This window comes from Mya arenaria, chromosome 7 (genome assembly GCF_026914265.1).
Source record: "Mya arenaria isolate MELC-2E11 chromosome 7, ASM2691426v1".
Classification (NCBI taxonomy): domain Eukaryota; kingdom Metazoa; phylum Mollusca; class Bivalvia; order Myida; family Myidae; genus Mya; species Mya arenaria.
The window spans coordinates 10,109,105-10,129,547 of record NC_069128.1 but is presented as its reverse complement, the minus strand read 5'-3'; the positions used below and the strand labels follow the sequence as shown (position 1 = coordinate 10,129,547).

The 20,443-nt window shown below is 34.4% G+C and overlaps 1 protein-coding gene across 1 annotated transcript; it reads left to right on the top strand.

The window, feature by feature from the left end:
* Positions 1-8,115: 8,115 nt before the first annotated feature.
* On the top strand, positions 8,116-20,099 carry LOC128239834 (uncharacterized). Its single transcript, XM_052956276.1, has 5 exons — positions 8,116-8,221; positions 10,029-10,298; positions 11,933-14,037; positions 14,944-15,992; positions 16,978-20,099. Exons 2-4 carry the CDS (start codon positions 10,037-10,039, stop codon positions 15,988-15,990), a joined length of 3,414 nt encoding a protein of 1,137 aa, XP_052812236.1. The 5' UTR covers positions 8,116-8,221; positions 10,029-10,036; the 3' UTR covers positions 15,991-15,992; positions 16,978-20,099.
* Positions 20,100-20,443: the final 344 nt, after the last annotated feature.

Sequence of the window (20,443 nt, the reverse complement as noted above, 5' to 3'; positions counted from 1 at the left end):
GTTCATTATCTTAAAACTGATTCAAATACATTGAGTGTCAATGACAAATCGCTGTCATTTCTGTCCATGCAAATCTCATTAAATTGTACAAGTAATCTTGACAACATGGCGCTCAGGTGGGGGTGGGGGAAGCATAATGTACTGACAAACATCTTTTGTTTCAATATCTTTTAGTACAGTTTTTTATGTCAAAATATATCAAATAATTGTTTTGGAAATAATGTGTTTTTAGGCACGTCATAACGTTTAAATGAATTTTTGAGGACATTACGTACAACTTAACCATTTAATTACAAAATAGTGCTTATTGTCTACGTTGTATATATTTTTAGTAAATAACATTATAATTTTGTATAATTAATATCAATAATTAAAACCGAATCTAAAACAAGGAAGCAGGATACGAACAAGTTAGTCAAGTACTAACGGAAAAAGCATCACGCTTTAATTAACAGCTTTTCAAGATGCTTGCATCTGAGCGTATAATGATGTGTTACATCCTAGTACAAAAATGACAAAATTGATAATAAAATACAATTTCTCAATAACAAATATACGTGGCTGATAATTGTTTTCGTTCGAGATTGATCTTGCCGATACCAATGTACCTTTTAGAATTGATAATCTTATATATAATAAGCTGACATACCCGGCATTGTTCCATCACTCTAAAAAGACTGGAGCATGTAAACAACTAATAGATATTACCGTAACATACCACGTTGGGAAGCGTTCTATCATTCTGTAAAAATCTAATATACATTGCCGTAACGTACTGCGTGCGGAATTGTTCCATCTCTCTGTGAAAAAACTAACATACATTGCAGTAACGTACCCCGTGGCAAATTGTTTAATCCCTCTGTAAAAAGCTAATATACATAGCCTTAAATTTTGCTCTTCGAATAAACCTTTGCATCCACCATTTCAAGAAACTGTATTGAGACCTGACCGATATAAGGGACAATGATTACAAATAATCGCAAATCTGAGTAAACTCAAATTGCATAACTCCAAATCTTCTCTGCATTTTTTTTTTCGTTCTAGATGAGTAATTATGAATCGCTGAATTTTATTGCTATTTTAATTTATACAACTTTTCACATTTATTTTTGTTAACCAAATGAAATAACGATGATGTTTTGTAATCAAATTAACGTTCTTACTGAGTCCAGACTTGGGCTTGAGACTGTAATTATAGCTCCTGTAATAGTTCGTCAATCTGCATCCACTACTAGTGGTATTTGAATTTTAAACAAAGAACGCTATTTGAATCACGCGAGTTTGGTGTAGTTACTGTTTTGTATCATATGTCAAGGGGCAGTATTAAATAACCACCTTAGATTTCACTTAATGTTAAAATTAGAATCAAGGTGTTATGATGGACTGAAAATTAACTGGCTTATGAACTGATGAAATCATGGAGGCGTGTCTTCGAGCAATATTTAATACAGCACATAGAGGATCCGTGTTTCAGTAATAGCACACTTGACTGTCAATTCAGGGGTCGTAGATTCGATTCCCCGCCGCACCACAAACAATAACAATCGTATGGGGGAATGAAATGGGGGTCCCGTGTGGTAGCAACTGGAGCAACGAACCAGGGAAGCTCTGACTATGGCAACATTCTGTCTGTGCTCATGCTCTAAAACGCTAAAATGACTGAAAATCTTACCGAAGCACAACGTGCTCACACATGCCCATAGACAACGCGATACCAGTCATATCGGACACAAAAGAAGACAGCTATTTATCGATACACACTTTACGCAAAACAAGAGAGCTATATATCGATACATAACTGACACAAAACAAGAGAGCTATTTATCATAATATAGTTTATATACAAAACAAGTGAGCTATTTATTAATATATACTTGCCACAAAACAAGACACTATTAGTCAGTATATTCGTAATACAAAACAAGAGATTTATTTATCATTACATTCTTGACACAAATCAGACAGCTATTTATCAATACACTCTTGACAAAAGCAAAAGTAACTATTGATGGATACATATTTGACACAATTCAAGAGAGGTTTTTATGAAAACATACCTGAAACAATGCAAGGGAGCTATTTATCACTACATACTTAACCCAAGGCAAGAGAGCTGTTAAGGGATACATATTTGACACAGAACAAGAGCATTATCTTTCATTACATACTTGACACAAAACAAGAAAGCTGTTTTAATTATTGATTCATACTTGACACAAGCAGGAGAGCTATTTTTCGAAACTTACTTGACACAAAACAAGGAAGCTATTTATCGAAACATACTTGACACAAAACAAGAGAGTTATGTATCGATACTTACTTGACACAAAACAAGAGAGATGTTTATTGATTCATACTTGACACATAGCAGGAGAGCTATTTATCGAAACTTACTTGACACAAAACAAGGGAGCTATTTATCAATACATACTTGCCACAAAACGAGAGAGCTATGTATCGATACTTAAATGACACAAAACAAGAGAGCTGTTTATTGATTCACACTTGACACATAGCAGGAGAGCTATTTATCGATTATTACTGGACAAAAAAACAAGGGAGCTATTTATCGATAAATCCGTGACACAAAACAAGGGAGCTTTTAATCGATACATACTTGACACAAAACAAGAGAGCAATTCCTCGATTCATACTTGACACAAAACAAGAGAGCTATTTATCGATACATACTTGACACAAAACAACAGAGCTTTTTATCATAAAGTGCAAATTAAAATATATAAACCGCATTGTATCCAGCATCACCTTCAAGACAAGAAAGTACAAAACGCACAAAAACATATTACTGACCTATGAAACAACTTTAAGTAATTAACAACTAGATACGGAGTGTTGTTTCCTCTAAAATATAACGCAGTCCTATGAAGACAACCATCTGCCATAAAACGATTGCAAACAGCTTTAAATCTAAGCAATCATATACTGTTATAACATTAAACTTCAAGGATAACTATCAATCTTAAAGTTAAAGTTACCTATGTATGTAAGAGTGTAATCAACGGCGATGAAAAGGTAACCCTGGCGGCAAGGGTGTAAACAACGACGTTGGAATGATAACACTGGCGGCAAGGGTGTAAACAACGGCAATGGAATGATAACACTGGCGGCAAGGGTGTAAACAACGGCGATGGAATGGTTACACTGGGGGCCAAGATGAAAACAACGGCGATGGAATGGTAATCCTTGCGGCAAGCGTGTAAACAACGGCGATTGAATAGTTACACTGGCGACAAGTATGTAAACAACGGTGATGTAGAGGTTACACTGGCGACAAGGGTGTAAATAACAGCGATATAGAGGTTACACCGGCGGCAAAAGTGTAAACAACGGTGTTGAAAAGGCAACCCTGGTTGCAGATGTGTAAACAACGGCGATAAAAAGGTATCTCTGGTTGCAGGTGTGACGATGAAAAGATTAAGACGATGAAAAGATTACCCATGCAGGCAAGGGTGCAAATAACGGCGATTAATAGGTTGCCCTGACGGCAAGTGTGTAAACAACGGCGGTAAAAAGGTTACCCTGATAGCCAAGAGTGTAAACAAAGACAATAAAAATGGCCACCCTGGCTACAAGTGTGTAAATAACGGCGATCAAAAAGGTAACCCAGGCGACAATTGTGTAAACAATGGTGAAAAAATGTTACCCTGGCGGTAAAGGCGTAAACAACGGTGATAAAAAGGTCACTGTTGCGGCAAGGCAGTTAACAACGGCAATGGAAGGGGTAACTTTGGTGGTGACAGGATTATAATCATGAAAAGCTTTTACATTTTATTCCAGTAATAAATCAAACCTCACTTTTTTAGACAGGTTACCAAATCTATAGTTCGCCCAAAAGATTATATGCTTTAAACGTTTGATTCAAGTTTGCGTTTCCACTGGATGAGATCTTGAGCGAAAGTAACAAAAATACAAAAAAGTGAATAGGATATCGACTAGTTCTGCAAAGAATGATAATTAAACGATATCGTATCAGAAGCCAACAAAACTCGAGTATTATATGGCTGTTATAATTATACAGCTTATAATAAAATAACATACATATCGTGCCCTTAGTCTTTAATTACTATCTGTGTTTTGTTCATATTTATAAACAAGATTATAAGGATATAGACACTTAAGACACTTAAGCTTGTAATTGTATTCGATTTGTAATACGTATCTTAATAGTTACTTATAAATATCAGTTCCGCAATGATGTCATAATGTCATCAAGTTGACTTATTAACTAGTTCTATGACTTTGTATTTATTTTTGATACTGACACATTCTTTTTGCCCCACACTTTAACAAAACTCGAAATTAGAATCATTTAGCCCCAATAAAGAGTCACTTAACATACAAGCTTATTTATGAAACGGATCAAGGGCGTCACTATGTCGGCGTGTTTTACTGAAGTTGTGTTCTTCAAAATAGCGCTAAACCTACGCATTTTGTAATAATGAATAACATTTTCAGCACTTTCCTCCGCTTAACCTTCGTATATTTTTCAAAACTGTATTCACTGCTCTATAACATTACCAACTATTTCATAAAATATTATACCCTTCCCGGGCTCATTTTCGAAATAAACACGTTACATTTGCCTATGGATCTCTGTTTCTGGGGCGTCATAACTACAATACAAGTGGTTTAGGGCCTTTCAAGAAAAAAACATAAGTGGTTTACAATGATGTAACGAGGGAGTGAAAGGGGATTTCAACATGTCCAGAATCGCATAGGCTTCTTGTTCCGTCCATACAGACAGTGACGGTAAAGCTTGTTGCAAAACCATAGAAATAGGAGTAATAAGAGACTGTCGTGAAAAAATTTTATGGAGAAAACTCAATTGAACCAATAGAAAAATCGAACATGTCAAAACATGCAGGATAAATTGGGCTTTGTTTAAAAAGAAAAAAAACCCTGAAGTATTCTGACGTAAAAAAACTGCAAATCCATCGTGAAGAACAAATTGTAATTGATAACGCACTCCAACCCGCTCCCTCCTTCACATCAAACGCAACCTCCGCTCTTTTGAGGTCTAGCTAATTATATATAGCTAATATTACGTGCGTGTCTGTCCGTATGGTGTGCGTGCGTGCGTGCGTACGTGCGTGCGTGTGTGTGTGTGTTTGGAGATACACATTCTCATATATTAAACGATTAAATAACGACATATTATATCATAGATTAAATATGATTTCTTTAGGCTGTAGTCAGGTTTTAGTGAAGGAGCTAGAATATATAATAACAAGTGGCCTACAATCAAAGATAACCAGTTTTTGATGCTGTTGTTAATTCTTTTTTGTGCCTCCGTTCTCCAAGAATACATATATGTGTTATGAAACAAAGTTTGATTCACTTTTACAGAAATATATCTTCATTTAAAAAGAGAGTCATATTAGTGTCAATCAATGGACAAGTTAAAAACCAAATCATTGTTACTATTAAAATATCAGCTTCTGTAAAAGCTACCAGTTTCCAATTTGTTTACCATAATTATAAACCTCCTATTCTTTCATTTACATCAGGGGTTTTAGTCATTGTCCATCGCATCCACATAAATTATGATCGTACCTTGTTGTATTATGCTGGTGATTTAAAGGGGCTGTCTCAGGTATGATAACATAGCGAAAAAAAAAAGAAAATTGTCGAAAACTGACAAACTTGGCATCGATGTGTACAATGCATTGAAACTTATTAACTGAAGAACCACAAAGTTTACAATTTATTACAGTTTAGCAGTTATTTCGTATTTTTCCATTAAAAAAGATTACTGGGTATGTCTACCAGGTAAAATTCATTCCTTATGCTTAATTGGCTAGTTGGTGTTATCACGTGATATTACCGAGGTAGGTGTATAGCTTAATTATGTCACCCAATTAGAATAAATCTTTATAGCGCAGTGTGTAAGACACTGGAATACAATTTTGGCGATGCGGGTTCGAACCCGGTCTCCGACACAATTTTTTACATTTTGGTACTTTTTTTACAATTATGATATCAAAGCGTAACATATTCTGTTAGATAATTGTCCTGAGATTCGTTACAGAAAAAAACTTATTTTGGTGCCAATCTGTGACACAGTCCCTTTAAAACAATAAACATATTTGCTTTGTCAGTTAATTTACAGACAGCTTTTTCACACGACACTATTATTTTAAATGAAGGAGATACTTAAGTATTTCTCCGTTTTGGCCTTCTAGCCCTTGCAGCTTTTCCTGTTTGAAGAAAAGTCAAATGGAGCGTACTACATCTTCTTTTACATCAATGAAATAACAATTGTTAGACTTTGAAAATTTTAGGCAGACAAAATTATGTTATTTCATATATTAAAAAGGTAATGTTTTATATAGTCCATCTATAATTTTCTTTCTACACATGTTTATGAATTTAAACAAATTGTAGATCCTTTCCAATATAAGTATGACATATCAAAGCATTTATTTTATTTAAGGGACTTAACACTAGATGATATAATTGCAAAAAAATGTCAAAATCTTACAAACTTGATTTCATTGTGTACAATACATTTTTTTGCGTATTTTCCTATTCGAAAGTAACTTGGATTGACTACCACGTAAATACAGATTAATTTAAAAATAGAATCGGTAAATGTATATTTACAAATCATTTATCTTGAACCTGCTAAATATACACACTAGAGACGGGGAATCCATTGTGCGCCTTTTAAACGGGTAAACTCAGCTGAGCCAGCGACAAAATATTCATTTAAATGTTAAATGATGTATTTTCGGCCTCATACTACCTCGTATTTACAGTTCTAGGCTTGTTTTTAGGAAATACTGTATTTTTCCGATTTCGCGACCATCTTGTGTCTAGTCCTTTAAAAAACTATACGGTGGTAAACATATTTGTTTTCAAGGAATACATTAAGAGTTTTAAGAAATGCAAACAAATTTACTACAAGTACGGTATACAATGATACACTTATTCGACACTTAATACCAGTGCGTTACTTAAATACATCAATTTACTTTAAGAATCCAAAAGGGCGTTATAAGAGGAATAGAGGAAAGCCAAATTAGCGTAGACAAAAATAGTAATTAAAATATGTATTGATATTTTACGTTTAAGCGCTTACCTATTATACATTTTCTTTTAAAAATCTCTTACCCTCAACTCAATCTGAAACACAAACGTTTTTGTGTGCGCCGCGTAAGACAGAACCAAATAAGCAGCCTGTCGTAGGGTTGAACTCTGTGTCCATCCGCCCCTAATACATATGACCGATTGTCGAAATTGGCGTCCGTACATAATGACATCACTGAATAAACTACCGTCCTATGGCACGTATGATTTATTGGTGGTGGTGTGTAAGCTTATTTATACTCACACTCGGGCTTGCCCATTCGGCGAGTGCTCCGTTAAGATTGTTATTCATTTTAGCTTTTTGGAGCATAGTGCACAGACAGAATGTAACCCTGGTTACAGCTACCCTGGTTCTTTAACGTGCATCAGTGTTAAGCACTGTCACACGGGACCCCCATTTAACGTCCCTCCCGGAAGACGCCTAGTATGTATTTAGTGATGCGATTGGGAATCGAACATGCGACCCCTGGATTTATAGTCAAGTGTGAGTGTGTTACCACTAGTACACGGATACGCCTCGTATGACTTATTAAAAGGGAGTGTGTAATATATCACGACTTAAAAGTGGATTGAAATGACAAGGGATCGAAATGAACGTTGTGTTATTAAGGTGACAATCATATTCAAAATCAATACAAATTACCAAACATAAAAGTGATATACCTTTAATAAGAGAGCAGCTTTAAGGTCTCGAAATGTTGCAGATAAAAAGGAAAGCGAGTCGCACTGTAAAATGTACACTGGTACAGCAAGTTTCACCTTAACAGAATAATGCGCCGTCTCAACGTTTCTGTTATAAACATATCCTTTCTTTAAAATAAGACAATTACTTTACTCTATTCATGACTTCCGCGTTGACATTTAAGAGCAGCAACCAATTAAAAAATGACAATGAACTTGCCTATGATTCGATGAAACATGCATCGATAAATTCGATAGCTTGTGCTCATGTATTTCATTAGATGATATCTGCACACACCAGTCCATAGCACGAAACGCATTGTTCCGGTCTAGCCGGAGATGGCTGAGTAGTTACGTGAAGTGTCTAAAATATATTAGTTGGCGGCAAGTGAACAAACCAAGTGGTTGATTTGGATAACTTCTGTGAAATGTAAGTTTTAACCAATTTGTTAAGACATATTAAAGGAATGCCATGTTAGTTTTTCATAGCAATTCGGTAACTATTGAAAGTGTGATAAAATGTATAATTTATCTTTATGACCCTCTTGTGTCTCAAACTGCAATGACACATTGGGCAATAAACAGGACAGCCGGGAATGAACAAGCCAGGCATTTCTTAAACTACGTACTAAGCGCCTTGTAAACATAACTAATAGCTACTAAACCAACAACACCAGTTATTAAAATTATATACCAAAGATTTACCATAAATAACGAGGGAAGTTGGTTAAATTTAGTCTTTAAGCTGCATTCTCACAGATGGAACATTTTGACAACATTTTTATTATTTGTTATGAAACGAACTGGACCGTAAGCAACGGTTTAAGCCATGAAACATGAGCTTTCGAACGGAAATATAAAAATCTACGATCTGATTTTTTTGTCAGCAATCTTATTTCATTGGTTTGCAGATATTGACGCAAAAAAATGCTCTTTCCAAGACAAAAAATTAAAAAGTTGTTAATAACGGTCAATCTGTAAGAGTGCAGCTTTAAGAGCCTTGTAAAATGTGGGTTAATTTGCGTCTTAAGAGCCTTGTAAAATGTGGACTTATTTACGTCTTAAGAGCCTTGTAAAATGTGGGTTAATTTACGTCTTAAGAGCCTTGTCAAGTATAAGTCAAAGCTACTATACCAAGAACACCAGTTATAAAAAAAAATATATTCAAACAATTCGCCTTTAAAAAACAAGTGCAATGAGTTTTATACCATGTTGTCAATGGGAGGCTTTATTAGTCAATCCTGCACATTAAAGGGAATGACGTTTTTATATATCACGCTTCCGACATAAATGACGCAACGCCATTGGTTCAGGACTGGTCGCACGGTGACCCCATATATTTCCATATTGGGGCACCAAATTTACATCGTATCGAAATGGCGTTTATTTTCCGATTCCGATTAATATTCCGATTAATAAATCATGTAAACAGGCTAGCGGCATGATATAAACGTTACTGGGTCAGTAGGTAACCCGATATGGGATATATAATATATGATTATATACATATAACAAATTAAAAAAAGTTCTTGCTATTTCTCTGTTACATTTGCAATATTATGATTGAAATTTGGAAACTAGAACTATGGGTTGCGAAACCTCATAGTGTCTTATTTTCATAAACAGAAGCATGAATTAGAAATCGTTTTGTTGGATCCAACTCTGTAGTTACTCAATATGAATTTATACAAAAACCTGGTAGTTTTCCAGGCATCTTTTCACATTGCAAAATATATTGTTATGCCAAGAGGGCAATACAATCCCTTTTGCAATATATATTCCAGATTATATGCATGTTTGGTAGCACGTAGCCTATAAAACAAATATGTGAACTACTCATAAATATTATGTTACATGAAGTCAATACAACGTGCACTGTACCCCGTATACTTCGAGAAAATAAATAAAGGATCCATACTAAAACATAAACACAACTAGTCAACCTACTGTTTATGTACGAGTTCATTCCGACTGATCCAATAGTGGCAAAAAGTACAAGTGTTGTTCAATGCGCAATTTCGAATTTAACACCATTTGTCCACATGTTGGTACGGCTCCAATGTGCATAATCACAATTTTAAAATATCCATAACAATTGTAAGTACACTGATAATGCAGTCATGCAAAACTACTATATGTTCTTACATCAGGTATGACAACTCTTGTGCTGAGGCAAGTGTTAATAAGTAAGTGCATTAAATAGTTTATTAAACGATTTACACTGTTTATTCTACCAGACAATGCTATGAAAAGTATGATCGAGTCAACCAAAGAAGGCCTATCCGAAGTGACAGTCACTGTTCAGACTGGGAAACTGGAACTCGAAGAAACTACTGCGGATGGAAGAAACGAACTAGCAGAAGCGACAATTGACGGGAAAAGGGAGCTCGAAGACTCACTTGAGAAAGCAAAGAAGGAACTCAGCGAAATTATTGATCATACAAAACAAGTGAGCATGATTGAAGGAGAGGAACGAAAGGAGTCCAAATTTACAAAAGCAAAGTCAGGTAAGAACCTGCAAACTAGCATTCTCTATAGAGTGAATAAAGCAATTGATGTGCATTACACGACATTTGATCTAAGAACACGTTTGTCAACCGCAAAATGATCATATAAATTTTACAGCTCATAAGTACGCTTTTTTCAACAGTTACTTGCCAACTTTATGGATATGACTTAAATAAGGGTTCATTGGAATAATTATTTAAGTGGATACCATTTTAAAACAATGGAGATATATTGAACAAATGTCTAATATGTAGCAACGCTCGGAAGATAAAAAGTCCCAAACATACGAGAGTGGGTAAATATATGTAGGATTTTACATGAGTGAGCGTTTAAACATTTATGAAAGCTTAGAGAAAGTTATAAAGCCAGCCTTTAAGTCTAATAACTATTTGGTGTTTTAATAAAAATAATTGGCAACGAATTTAATTTTTTTAATTACATGGCACATTGGTCGCCATGATGGGGATTGCATTCTTTTTTTCAGTAAAAAACTTGATGCTTGTGTTAAATTAGTAGTGTGAAATGACGTAAATATCAAGTGTTATAAAAGGAAATTAACCGATCGGTGAATTAAAGTAATGTTTATTTATTTATATTTCATTTGATTTAGAAATAGGCATTTTATCTAAATTGGAAGATAATTCATAGTGCATTCTTTTAATTACATGAATTTTCGAACACCATCGAATTCCCATCAAATGCAAATTTGTTATTATGAAACGACTTTTTTCTGACGTCTTGTAACACGTTGAATTTGGTGTGAACATGTAAGCATTTTAAACCACCGAATGAGACGTGAAACCGGTAAACATCAAATGTAAAAGAATGTACCTGAGTAAGAGTTTGAATCATATCGACAATCGGACAGTCAACTGCAGTGCATCCCATTTAGATCGTAGTATTTTATGTGGAATGTGGTCCTTGGTATCTATCTTAACACACAGTCACCTTACACCATATATTATAAGGTTGAAATAGGAATTTTATCAAATTTCCGATACCTTTTGGCTGCATGGAAACATATGTGGCACTTACAATTTTATTACCTGAAAGGCCAAGGGCTCACGATTTATATCAGTTTAAGTGCCACAGCCAATTTTTAAATTCTAATAAACTAAGAATAATCAGAATTAAAAATTTGGAAAATTGTTGCTAATTACAATGTTTCTGCTATCGAATCTTTCAAGGTCGTATTACGAGGTGAATATTGCCCAATTTAGATTTCCTAGCAATATTTTACATCTCTGCAATAATTGCTTGTTTCAGTTAATCTTTAAACAGACTTTTAGAGCTCAACTGAAAGGTCTTTGTTTAGATATTTTGTTAACTGCGCAATGTACATGACGATCATATCCCAACATACAGTATGAAATGTTCAATATCACACCATTGAAAAAATATTAAAATACAATTATAATACCTCAATATATTGTTCTTATCATGTATTCAAGTAACAACTGATGTGTTTAGGAAAATGGCATTTAACTTGATAACAAGGAAATACCTTGTTGTAACTTTTGATAATTCACTGATAGCATAACGACATCTTATACCAACAGCATCGTTGATTTCCACTTCTTATTTTTTTTCTTTCGTTTTAAAACACCTTCAACGAAATAAGATAATTTTCCAGATTTACAGAAACAGTTGCTCAACCATTATCAAGCAACTTCTGACAGAATGAGCGTCCGATTGGACATCGATGCAGCTATAGAAGATATTTATGAAAAGCCAAAACTTTTATTGAACAGAGAGAACAACAAAAAGGACAAACATTGTAAAATGAAATATAAAGAGGTACCAGAAATAAGTGAGATGTTTCAGAGCGGAAATGGCAAGATGGCTAAGACAATATGCGTGGTGGGCGAAGCGGGCTCAGGAAAGACTGCGCTTTGTAAAAAGATCGTCCATGACTGGTGCAAACTGAAACAGGACGGAAATGAGGAGGCAAACAAAAACCGATTAAGCCAGTTTGAATTTGTGTTTTACATAAGGCTTCGAGAAGTTGAAGATCGATGCAAAATCAAAGATTTGATTTTACAGTGTCTGATTGAACAGATTGAATCGGGTGATAAAGAGTTGAAAGAACTGAAAGAACTGTTAGCAGATATTTTGAAATCAGAATGTTGTCTTCTCTTGCTTGATGGTTTAGACGAGTGGAAACATTGCAGCAAATGTAAGCGAAATGAACGAATTCCTCATGTTGAAACAAATTGGACAAATTGTACAACATTGATAACAACACGACCATACAAACTAGCGGAGTTGAAATTAAGCCGCGCACAGCTTGGCAACCAAGTGCAATTGCAAGGCGTCCAGTCACCCACGAAACTTGTTCAGAGAATACTGAATGAATTGGAGAAAGATCGTCAAGTAAAGAGGGATTCAAATGCCTGTATTTTTGACCTAAGAGGTAAATGTCTATGGCACTTAAGTTGTGTTCCAATCATGTTTGTTCACATTGTATGGCTCTGGTATAGAGACCAGCTAAATGCAGGCATGTCTTTGTCGGACGTATACGAGAAAATAATCAAAGAAAGGTGGTGTGAAATGAACGACAAGAAAAAAATAATGGACAACGAACTTCCAAAGGAATTTCTTGATTCGTTGAGTAAGTTAGCTTTCAATAAGCTGTTTTCAACATCTGAAGATGATTCCATTGTTTTTGGCATAACGGCTGGCGAATTAGAAAAAAAGTGCAAACAGGAGGCGCTCGAATCTGGCATCATGTCCTGCAGTAATAAAATTGGAGAAAGATCAGCGTCTTATCAATTTGTGCACAAAACTCTTCAAGAGTACTTGTCAGCATTTTATTTAGCGAACTGCGAATCAAATTTGTCCAAACATTGTCATCAGATTCAGGAGGTGTTTAGACATCACCGGAGAGAAGGTGCGCTTAGCTTGCGTCCGATGTTCCTGTTTCTATGCGGCATAAATATAAAAGCCGCTGAAGTGTTTTCTGAGTCATTAAATGAGCTTTTTACTGAATACTTTGAAAGAGACGGATGTTCAGCTGAGAAAACAAGAGCTTTCCAGAGCATGATACTGGAAGGCTATGAGGAGGCTGAGAGAAGCAGATACACAAAAGTGGAGTTATGCCTGAAGCATGCCTTCCTTGGTCAAACAGAAAAACACAAGTCAGTTTTGAAACTCTGCTTGGATAAAAGCAAATCCAATCTTGTGTCTTTACATATACAGAAGAAAAGCGACATCGCTTCTTTGTTGCAGTACAAGAAAGATCCAACTGTTTTAGATTTAGAGACTTGCAAGAAACTAAAATTTGTTTGCTTAATTAATGTTCCATATGAAGATATCAACCAACTGAATTTTAATGGATTAGTAGGATGCAGAATAGAATTCAGTGACTACAAACCAGCAAATAAACTGGTATCTTCACTTTTGTCCTCAGATTTGACATGTTTGAAAACACTCACTTTGAACAACTTAGGTTGGGAATGTAAAACTGAGGAAATCTTCTCCAAACTTCGACATATTGAACAACTAGACGTCACATGGAGCAAATGTCCACCGAACGATTCACAATTCGACCTTGAGCGCCTTCGCCATCTTCAACATCTCAACCAACTCACTTTAAAGCGGATTGCTTTCTCTGACGTTGTGAATCTGCATATGCTCAATCTCCGCACTCTAAAGGTCAGCTTTAGAACACAAATGAGAGCATCAAAGTTGATGACGTCATTACTGGCACAAAGCGACGATTCACTCAATTCAAATCAAGTAAGTGCTACAGTAGAATTTGAAATATTTTAAAACGCAAACAGACAAAAACGTATTTTGTTAAATAACACGTTTGACCAATCTGCCCGAGTCATACGCTGGTTCGAACTATAATTTTTTTAAAAAACGGAGTTATGTTTTAACGGTTTCAATTTCGCTGTAGAATAAAATAATGATAATTATACTTTCCGCTCACTTTGATTTAAACGTGCAATTATGGGGAGATCGTCTCATTCGAATACTTTGATAATGTTTGTACAGCCAATGGTACCAAAAATAATTTTTAATTTGCCTTATTTTAAATAAATATCTTGGAACTATTTTTTAAAACTTCAAAAAGTCGAAACAAGTGGCCCCAAAGAAATATAAACCATGTTATGCACGAAATAAAAAATCGGTTCATCGCCTCTTCTGAAACGTTCTAAAAATGTACGTTTTGCAATTCTTGTTCGAAGGTGAAGCATTGTTTTTACATGTCAACATTCAATTTCGTTTTTTCTTAATATTTAGATGCCAAACGAAAAACATGTGCACACAAAGATATTGGAATATTATATTTAAAAACTACTAGAAAAAAGTGCAAACCATGGTTATTATAACAAAAATGGAAATTCAGTAAATCATCAAAGTAAACACCTGTAATAGTTTTTGTTGGTTTATTCATAGTTTTATTGTTCTAGTAATAATTCTATTAATTTAGCGGGAATGCCGTTTTAATATGGTGTACAGAAGACTAGTGAAAATTGTTAACAACTAAATAGTTGTAAATAGCGAGTATTGCAATCCACATGAAGTTTGTGCGTTTTTTGCCGGAGAAACCATGGTGTCTCTTCTACATCAAATATTAAAATATGTTTCCCTGATTGTCACTTGCATATTCATATTTCTTTTATCATGGCATTTCAGAATGGGCAAGTCCTCACGGACGTGGTATTGGAAAATACGCTCATGTCAGCAGAAGTATTCAGACGTTTCGTTCGTATGATGATAGAGTCGCGACATTCTTTGAAAAGTTCGTTATTGAATTGTACAATAGAGCCCGAGGAGGACGTGGGACAACTGTATATGGAGTTGGTAACTCCAAAATCCGTCTCAACTGACTGCACAACGCAACTTCTTTTCAAGAAGGTGTCCATGTCAGCAGGAGCGCTCAGAGGTCTCATTAGTATGGTGATACAGTCGCAAAATGGTCTGGACTGTGAGTTATTAGACTGTACAATAATTCCTGAGGAGGACTCGAGACAGGGACATGTGGAGATGGAAAACCAGCCTGTTTCCCAGACGATGGCTTCACAAGTAGCATCAACTGACTATACAATACACATTCGTTTACGAGATATGACATTATCAGCAGGAACGTTTAGAAGTATCGTCAGTGTGGTGATACAGTCGCAACATTCGCTGGACTGTAAGTTATTGGACTGTACAATAGAGACCGTGGATGACATGACGCAGCTGGAGATAGAGATGGAGACCACTCCTCATATGATAGCGCCAAAGCCCGCCTCTACTGACTATACAACACACATTCTACTACATGATATGACCATATCAGCAGGAGCGTTCAGACTTCTAGTTAGTATGGTGTTACAGTCGCAACATTCTTTGGACTGTATGTTATGGGACTGTAAAGTAGAGACTGAGAAGGAAGAGATGGAGAACCAACCCTACCTCAAAATGGTAGCTCCACTGCCTGTACCAACTGACTATGCAACACACATCCATTTAAAGGAGGTGACCATGTCACCAGAAGCGTTTAGCTGCCTCGTTAGTAGGGTGATACTGTCGCAACGTTCTGTGGATTGTGTGGTATACGACTGTACAATAGAGCCTGAGGAGGACTTGAGAGAACTAGAGGAAGATATGAAGAACCAGCCTGCTCTCAAAATGGTGAAGTTTTATCCGGTTGAACCTTCCAATAAGTGGTTCATTGAGTTCAACGTAAACGTATAAAGGTAGGTGACATATTCACATTTGCTTGGAATATTTAAATTGAAATTAGCTCAGGTAACTAAACATATTCTGTTAACTTTTTGATTTTCTTTATCACATTTTATGTCAGACAGAAAATCATTAGCAGTTAAAATAGTTTACTTTGGAGGATACTTTCATTGCGATTAGCATTGGTGTTACCTGGTGTCAATGGCATTTGTATAATCGAGTATAATAATATTTTGTTTGTTCTATGTCACTTTGAAATATAATTCCTGTCGGATAGGTACACCTTGAAATTGACTTATTATGCCTCTCAACTGGGAATCAATTTGGTATGGCCGAACGCGTAATACAAACAAGCAAAACATGTTACACTTCTGTATAATAAGAATTACCGTTGAAGAATACTTCATCAGAATTCCTTTGCTATAGCGCCTGACTTGAAAGTACTTCTTTATCGTTTTGAAGGAATTAAATATTTGATGTCAGCGACACCTTTTATTATGATTAAAACATATTAGGTTTATGAATTGCTCTAAATCACAATAACGTTTGATTGTTTAACGAGGCTAAACCAAAAAAGGTTCCGTTTTTTCAACCTTTTCCTTTCTTAGTACCCAATACTTATATGATTATAGGTATCAGACGAAATGTTTCTGACCGTAATTTTTCTCTCATTTTGCGATATATTTGGATGACTTTGTATGAGAATGGCGCTTTAATGTACTTAAACAAAATCGTGACGATGATTAATTTCAGTATGAAGCTGAACAGAACTTTACTAAAATAAATCCAAAGTTATCTAACCTGTATCGTTTGGTCGTAAAATCGAAAACAACTAAGTAATGTACTTTCGGCTAATGAAGCAGAAAAAAAGAAAGTAAAACATTCTCGGATTATTATTTTCATTTTTGTATGACAGCTGTAAAATATCCCGAGAAATACTTCACTATGATGATTGTCGTTATCAGTGTTATGTCTGAATGCTCTTTTGTTTTGTTCCAGGTTCCGACACTCGGAAAATGCGAAGGTGACGTCTTTTCAGCAAAAAAACAAGCATGGAATTAAACTGAAATAAATGTCTAAGGAATTTTGATTGAAGATATGTTCCTCGTGGAAAACCCAAAGCCTTAGGTCAGACTAAATGACTGACTTACGAGTTGTGTGTTTTTTAACTGTCATAAACAAGTTTATTGTCTAAAGAAGACACCTGCTATCGAATAGAAGGTATAAAAAGAGGATTCATGTGTCTGTTTTATGACTATTTTTTATGATGTTTATAGTTTAGTTCATATTTAGAGATGCACTCTTACTCCCAAATAAGATTTACCACAATTAATGTCGATAAAAATGGTTCTAATGAAGGATACCGAGTTTAATGTGAAGGAAATGAGCATTAAACACGGTATTTCTACCTTATGAGTCTATAGTAGATCACAGTGAATCTTTTAGATTTCACCAATAATTAAATATTTTTGCGCTTTCTGGTATTAAATATACGGTTTCAAGCCTGTTATCAGTAATTTATAGTTTCCATAAACGCATTTTTTAGTAAGTAGTTTATCAGTCAAAATTTATGATTGTTATACATGTGTATGTATTGTCTTTAAATAAGAGTGTCCCTTTAATGGTGGCTTATTGCATTTTTATGGTGAATTATATCGTGATAAACGCATTGTTTGATTTAGTGAATTTATCAAAACATGTATTCACTGCTTTTCTCATTTTAGCACGTTTCAAAATTATGTAAAAGTGTGTATATGCGAAAATTGCTGGAAAGAAAGAAAAAAAACATCATTACGTTATCTTAAACTAAGTATCAATTCATAATTATTTTTGACAAATTATAAGCATTTTTGTATGTTTTTCGATGGTTATGGGAAAATAACGCTGTGTTATAAGTCCGATTCACTGTCACAAAAAAAAACAACAATGTTAACGCACAGAGTCCAGGGAGGGAAAAGTAACATCTTTTACGGTATGACATCATTTTGATAACATTTGGAGATATTTCCAATTAGATATCAAAATAATATTGTTTCTGATGAATAACCAGCATGCAAAAAAGAAAAAAAACAACATTTGGTTGTTTTAGGGTAAGACTGTTATTTCTTTCACTTTACTATTACCGAAGTAATATTTAGTTTTTGCTTCTCACTTGGTGAAATGCAATGCTATCCTGTACTGAAACAAACAACTTCTCTTTATATGTATTGTAAGTCATCTGATTTGTAATTTGGATTTTTGTTTTATATAAAGTTTGATCTGCTTGTGTATGCCTTACAAGTTATAGTGATTTCAGAATTCAATACAACTGTAAATAGAGTTTCATTTGTGTACACATGCATGTTTTGAACGGTTGAACGGATAATTCTTGTGAAATGTGACCGAAATGCTGTTTACAAAAATTAATTTTTTAGATGAAATCAAATACAAGCACTTCTGTGTATATTTATTTTTATATTTGAAATAAAATGCTCTGTTTTCTGAAATATTAATCGAGTATCTTTGAGTAAAGGTTTTGTGTTGTTGAAAAAAGTAAAAAAAGACCTCATTGTCAAGCTCATTTCTTTTGCCAACATACCATCTGTGAGTGAGTCACTTTAGAGTTCATTAAAACTGTTGTTTAGTAAGATGTATTTGTGTCAATCTATGTTGTACATTATACTGGTTGCCGAACTCATTATATTACTGTAAATAGAGTTTCATTTGTTTAATTTTGTTATGTGCGTGATAGAGATTTGTCTGGTAGTTCTGCAGTTTGTTCTGTTTTAAATGTTTGTAGTATACATTTATTCTGAACTTCATTGTTTTTGTTGATAAACTGACAGTTGCTTTTATTTTTTTGGTAAATTATGCCGATTGCCACTGGAAATTTAGTTTATTTGTTGTTCAGATTAGAAGCGTTTTAAGAAGGAAATGTGTTAGCTTATCTTTAAATCCCATATAATCCGCATTGTTATTCAACGAGCTCTGGAAATATGTCAGTAAGAGAAAACTTAGCGATTTCTGAAATATACGTTTTGGACGAATTTAATACAATTGATGTTAAATGACGACGAGTGTCCGAATCTGTTCATCACATGTTTTTACCTAAAAAGAATTTCACCTGCGCCGATGATAAGTCCAATTCAACAAAACATTTCATTGTAGTATATCGTTTTAATTCCGTTCATAAGTAGAGTGAATAATTTTATGGTTAAAATTGTTTTATTTATCTGGAGACAGTTTTCATTTTTCTGTTATTGTGATTTTGTCCATGTAATCTGGGCACAACGTTTATGAGGCTTTTCATTTTCATTGCGTTTGTTCAAAATACTGTGGACCAAATGTGATATAAAATATACTTTTGAGTTTTCGTTAATGTTATTTATACCGAACCAGAGAAACATGATATCACGTCATATGGCAATATAATTTTTGAATGAAATAATTTTGTTAAAAATCTGATACTTCATATGTTCAATATGTTAATGTATCGTCGCGTATTTATAGACAATATTTCATTTACCTGGTACGTATGATAGAAGCTAAAGATGCACTCTTACTCCCATAAAAAATATTTCAACAATTAAATCAATTGTTTTAATATATCAAAAGGGCTGAATAAATGTCAAAATCAATGGTTCTTATGAAGGAAACCAAGTGTAATTTGAAAGAAAACGCAAAAACACGTTATTTCTACCTTTTGAAAAGATAGTAGATCACAGTAAATCTTTTAGCATTCACCAACCATTTAAGCTATTAAATTCACGGATACAATCTTGTTATTAGTAATTGATATTTTTCATAAATGCATGATTTAGTAACTAGTTAAAGGTTTGTCACTAAAAATTCATGTTTTTTATTCATCATGTGTTTGTATTGATTTTGATTATGATTGGCACTTAACGTTATTTGATGAAGTATTTTCATTTTTGAATGTTTACAATCAACATTGCTGTTTTTTTTAAAAAGAAAATGGCCATGTTATCAGTTGCGAAGTAAAAACAAATAAATTAAAAATATTCTTCAATATATATTATATAATATTGCAATGGAGAATTGTTAAATTACCTGGTATTACCGTAAATGTATGTTGAACACAGCTGTTGCAAGAATTTAATAAAAGTATGTATGCTAATCGCCATGCGAGTATTGTTTTTTCCGTCTGTCCGTCCATACGACGGTCCGTCCACTTACACTTACACACTGTCAAATTTATAGAAATTGAATAATATATTTACTTAAATCCATTTATCCTCCACATGACCTGAGCCTTCCATATTCTCTAATTCGATTTCCATCAAACTCCAAATACCTGTAGGACACCATGTAATGATATATTTTGAAAAGTGGTCACGTACTCAGTATAAAAGTCACCCTGCTCCTACTTATGTTCGCTTCATTCATAACTAGGTCCAACTCGCTCATAACAAGGACCTTGGGTTAGCTAAAAAAAACTCAACATGCCTCTTTATATTGTAATAAA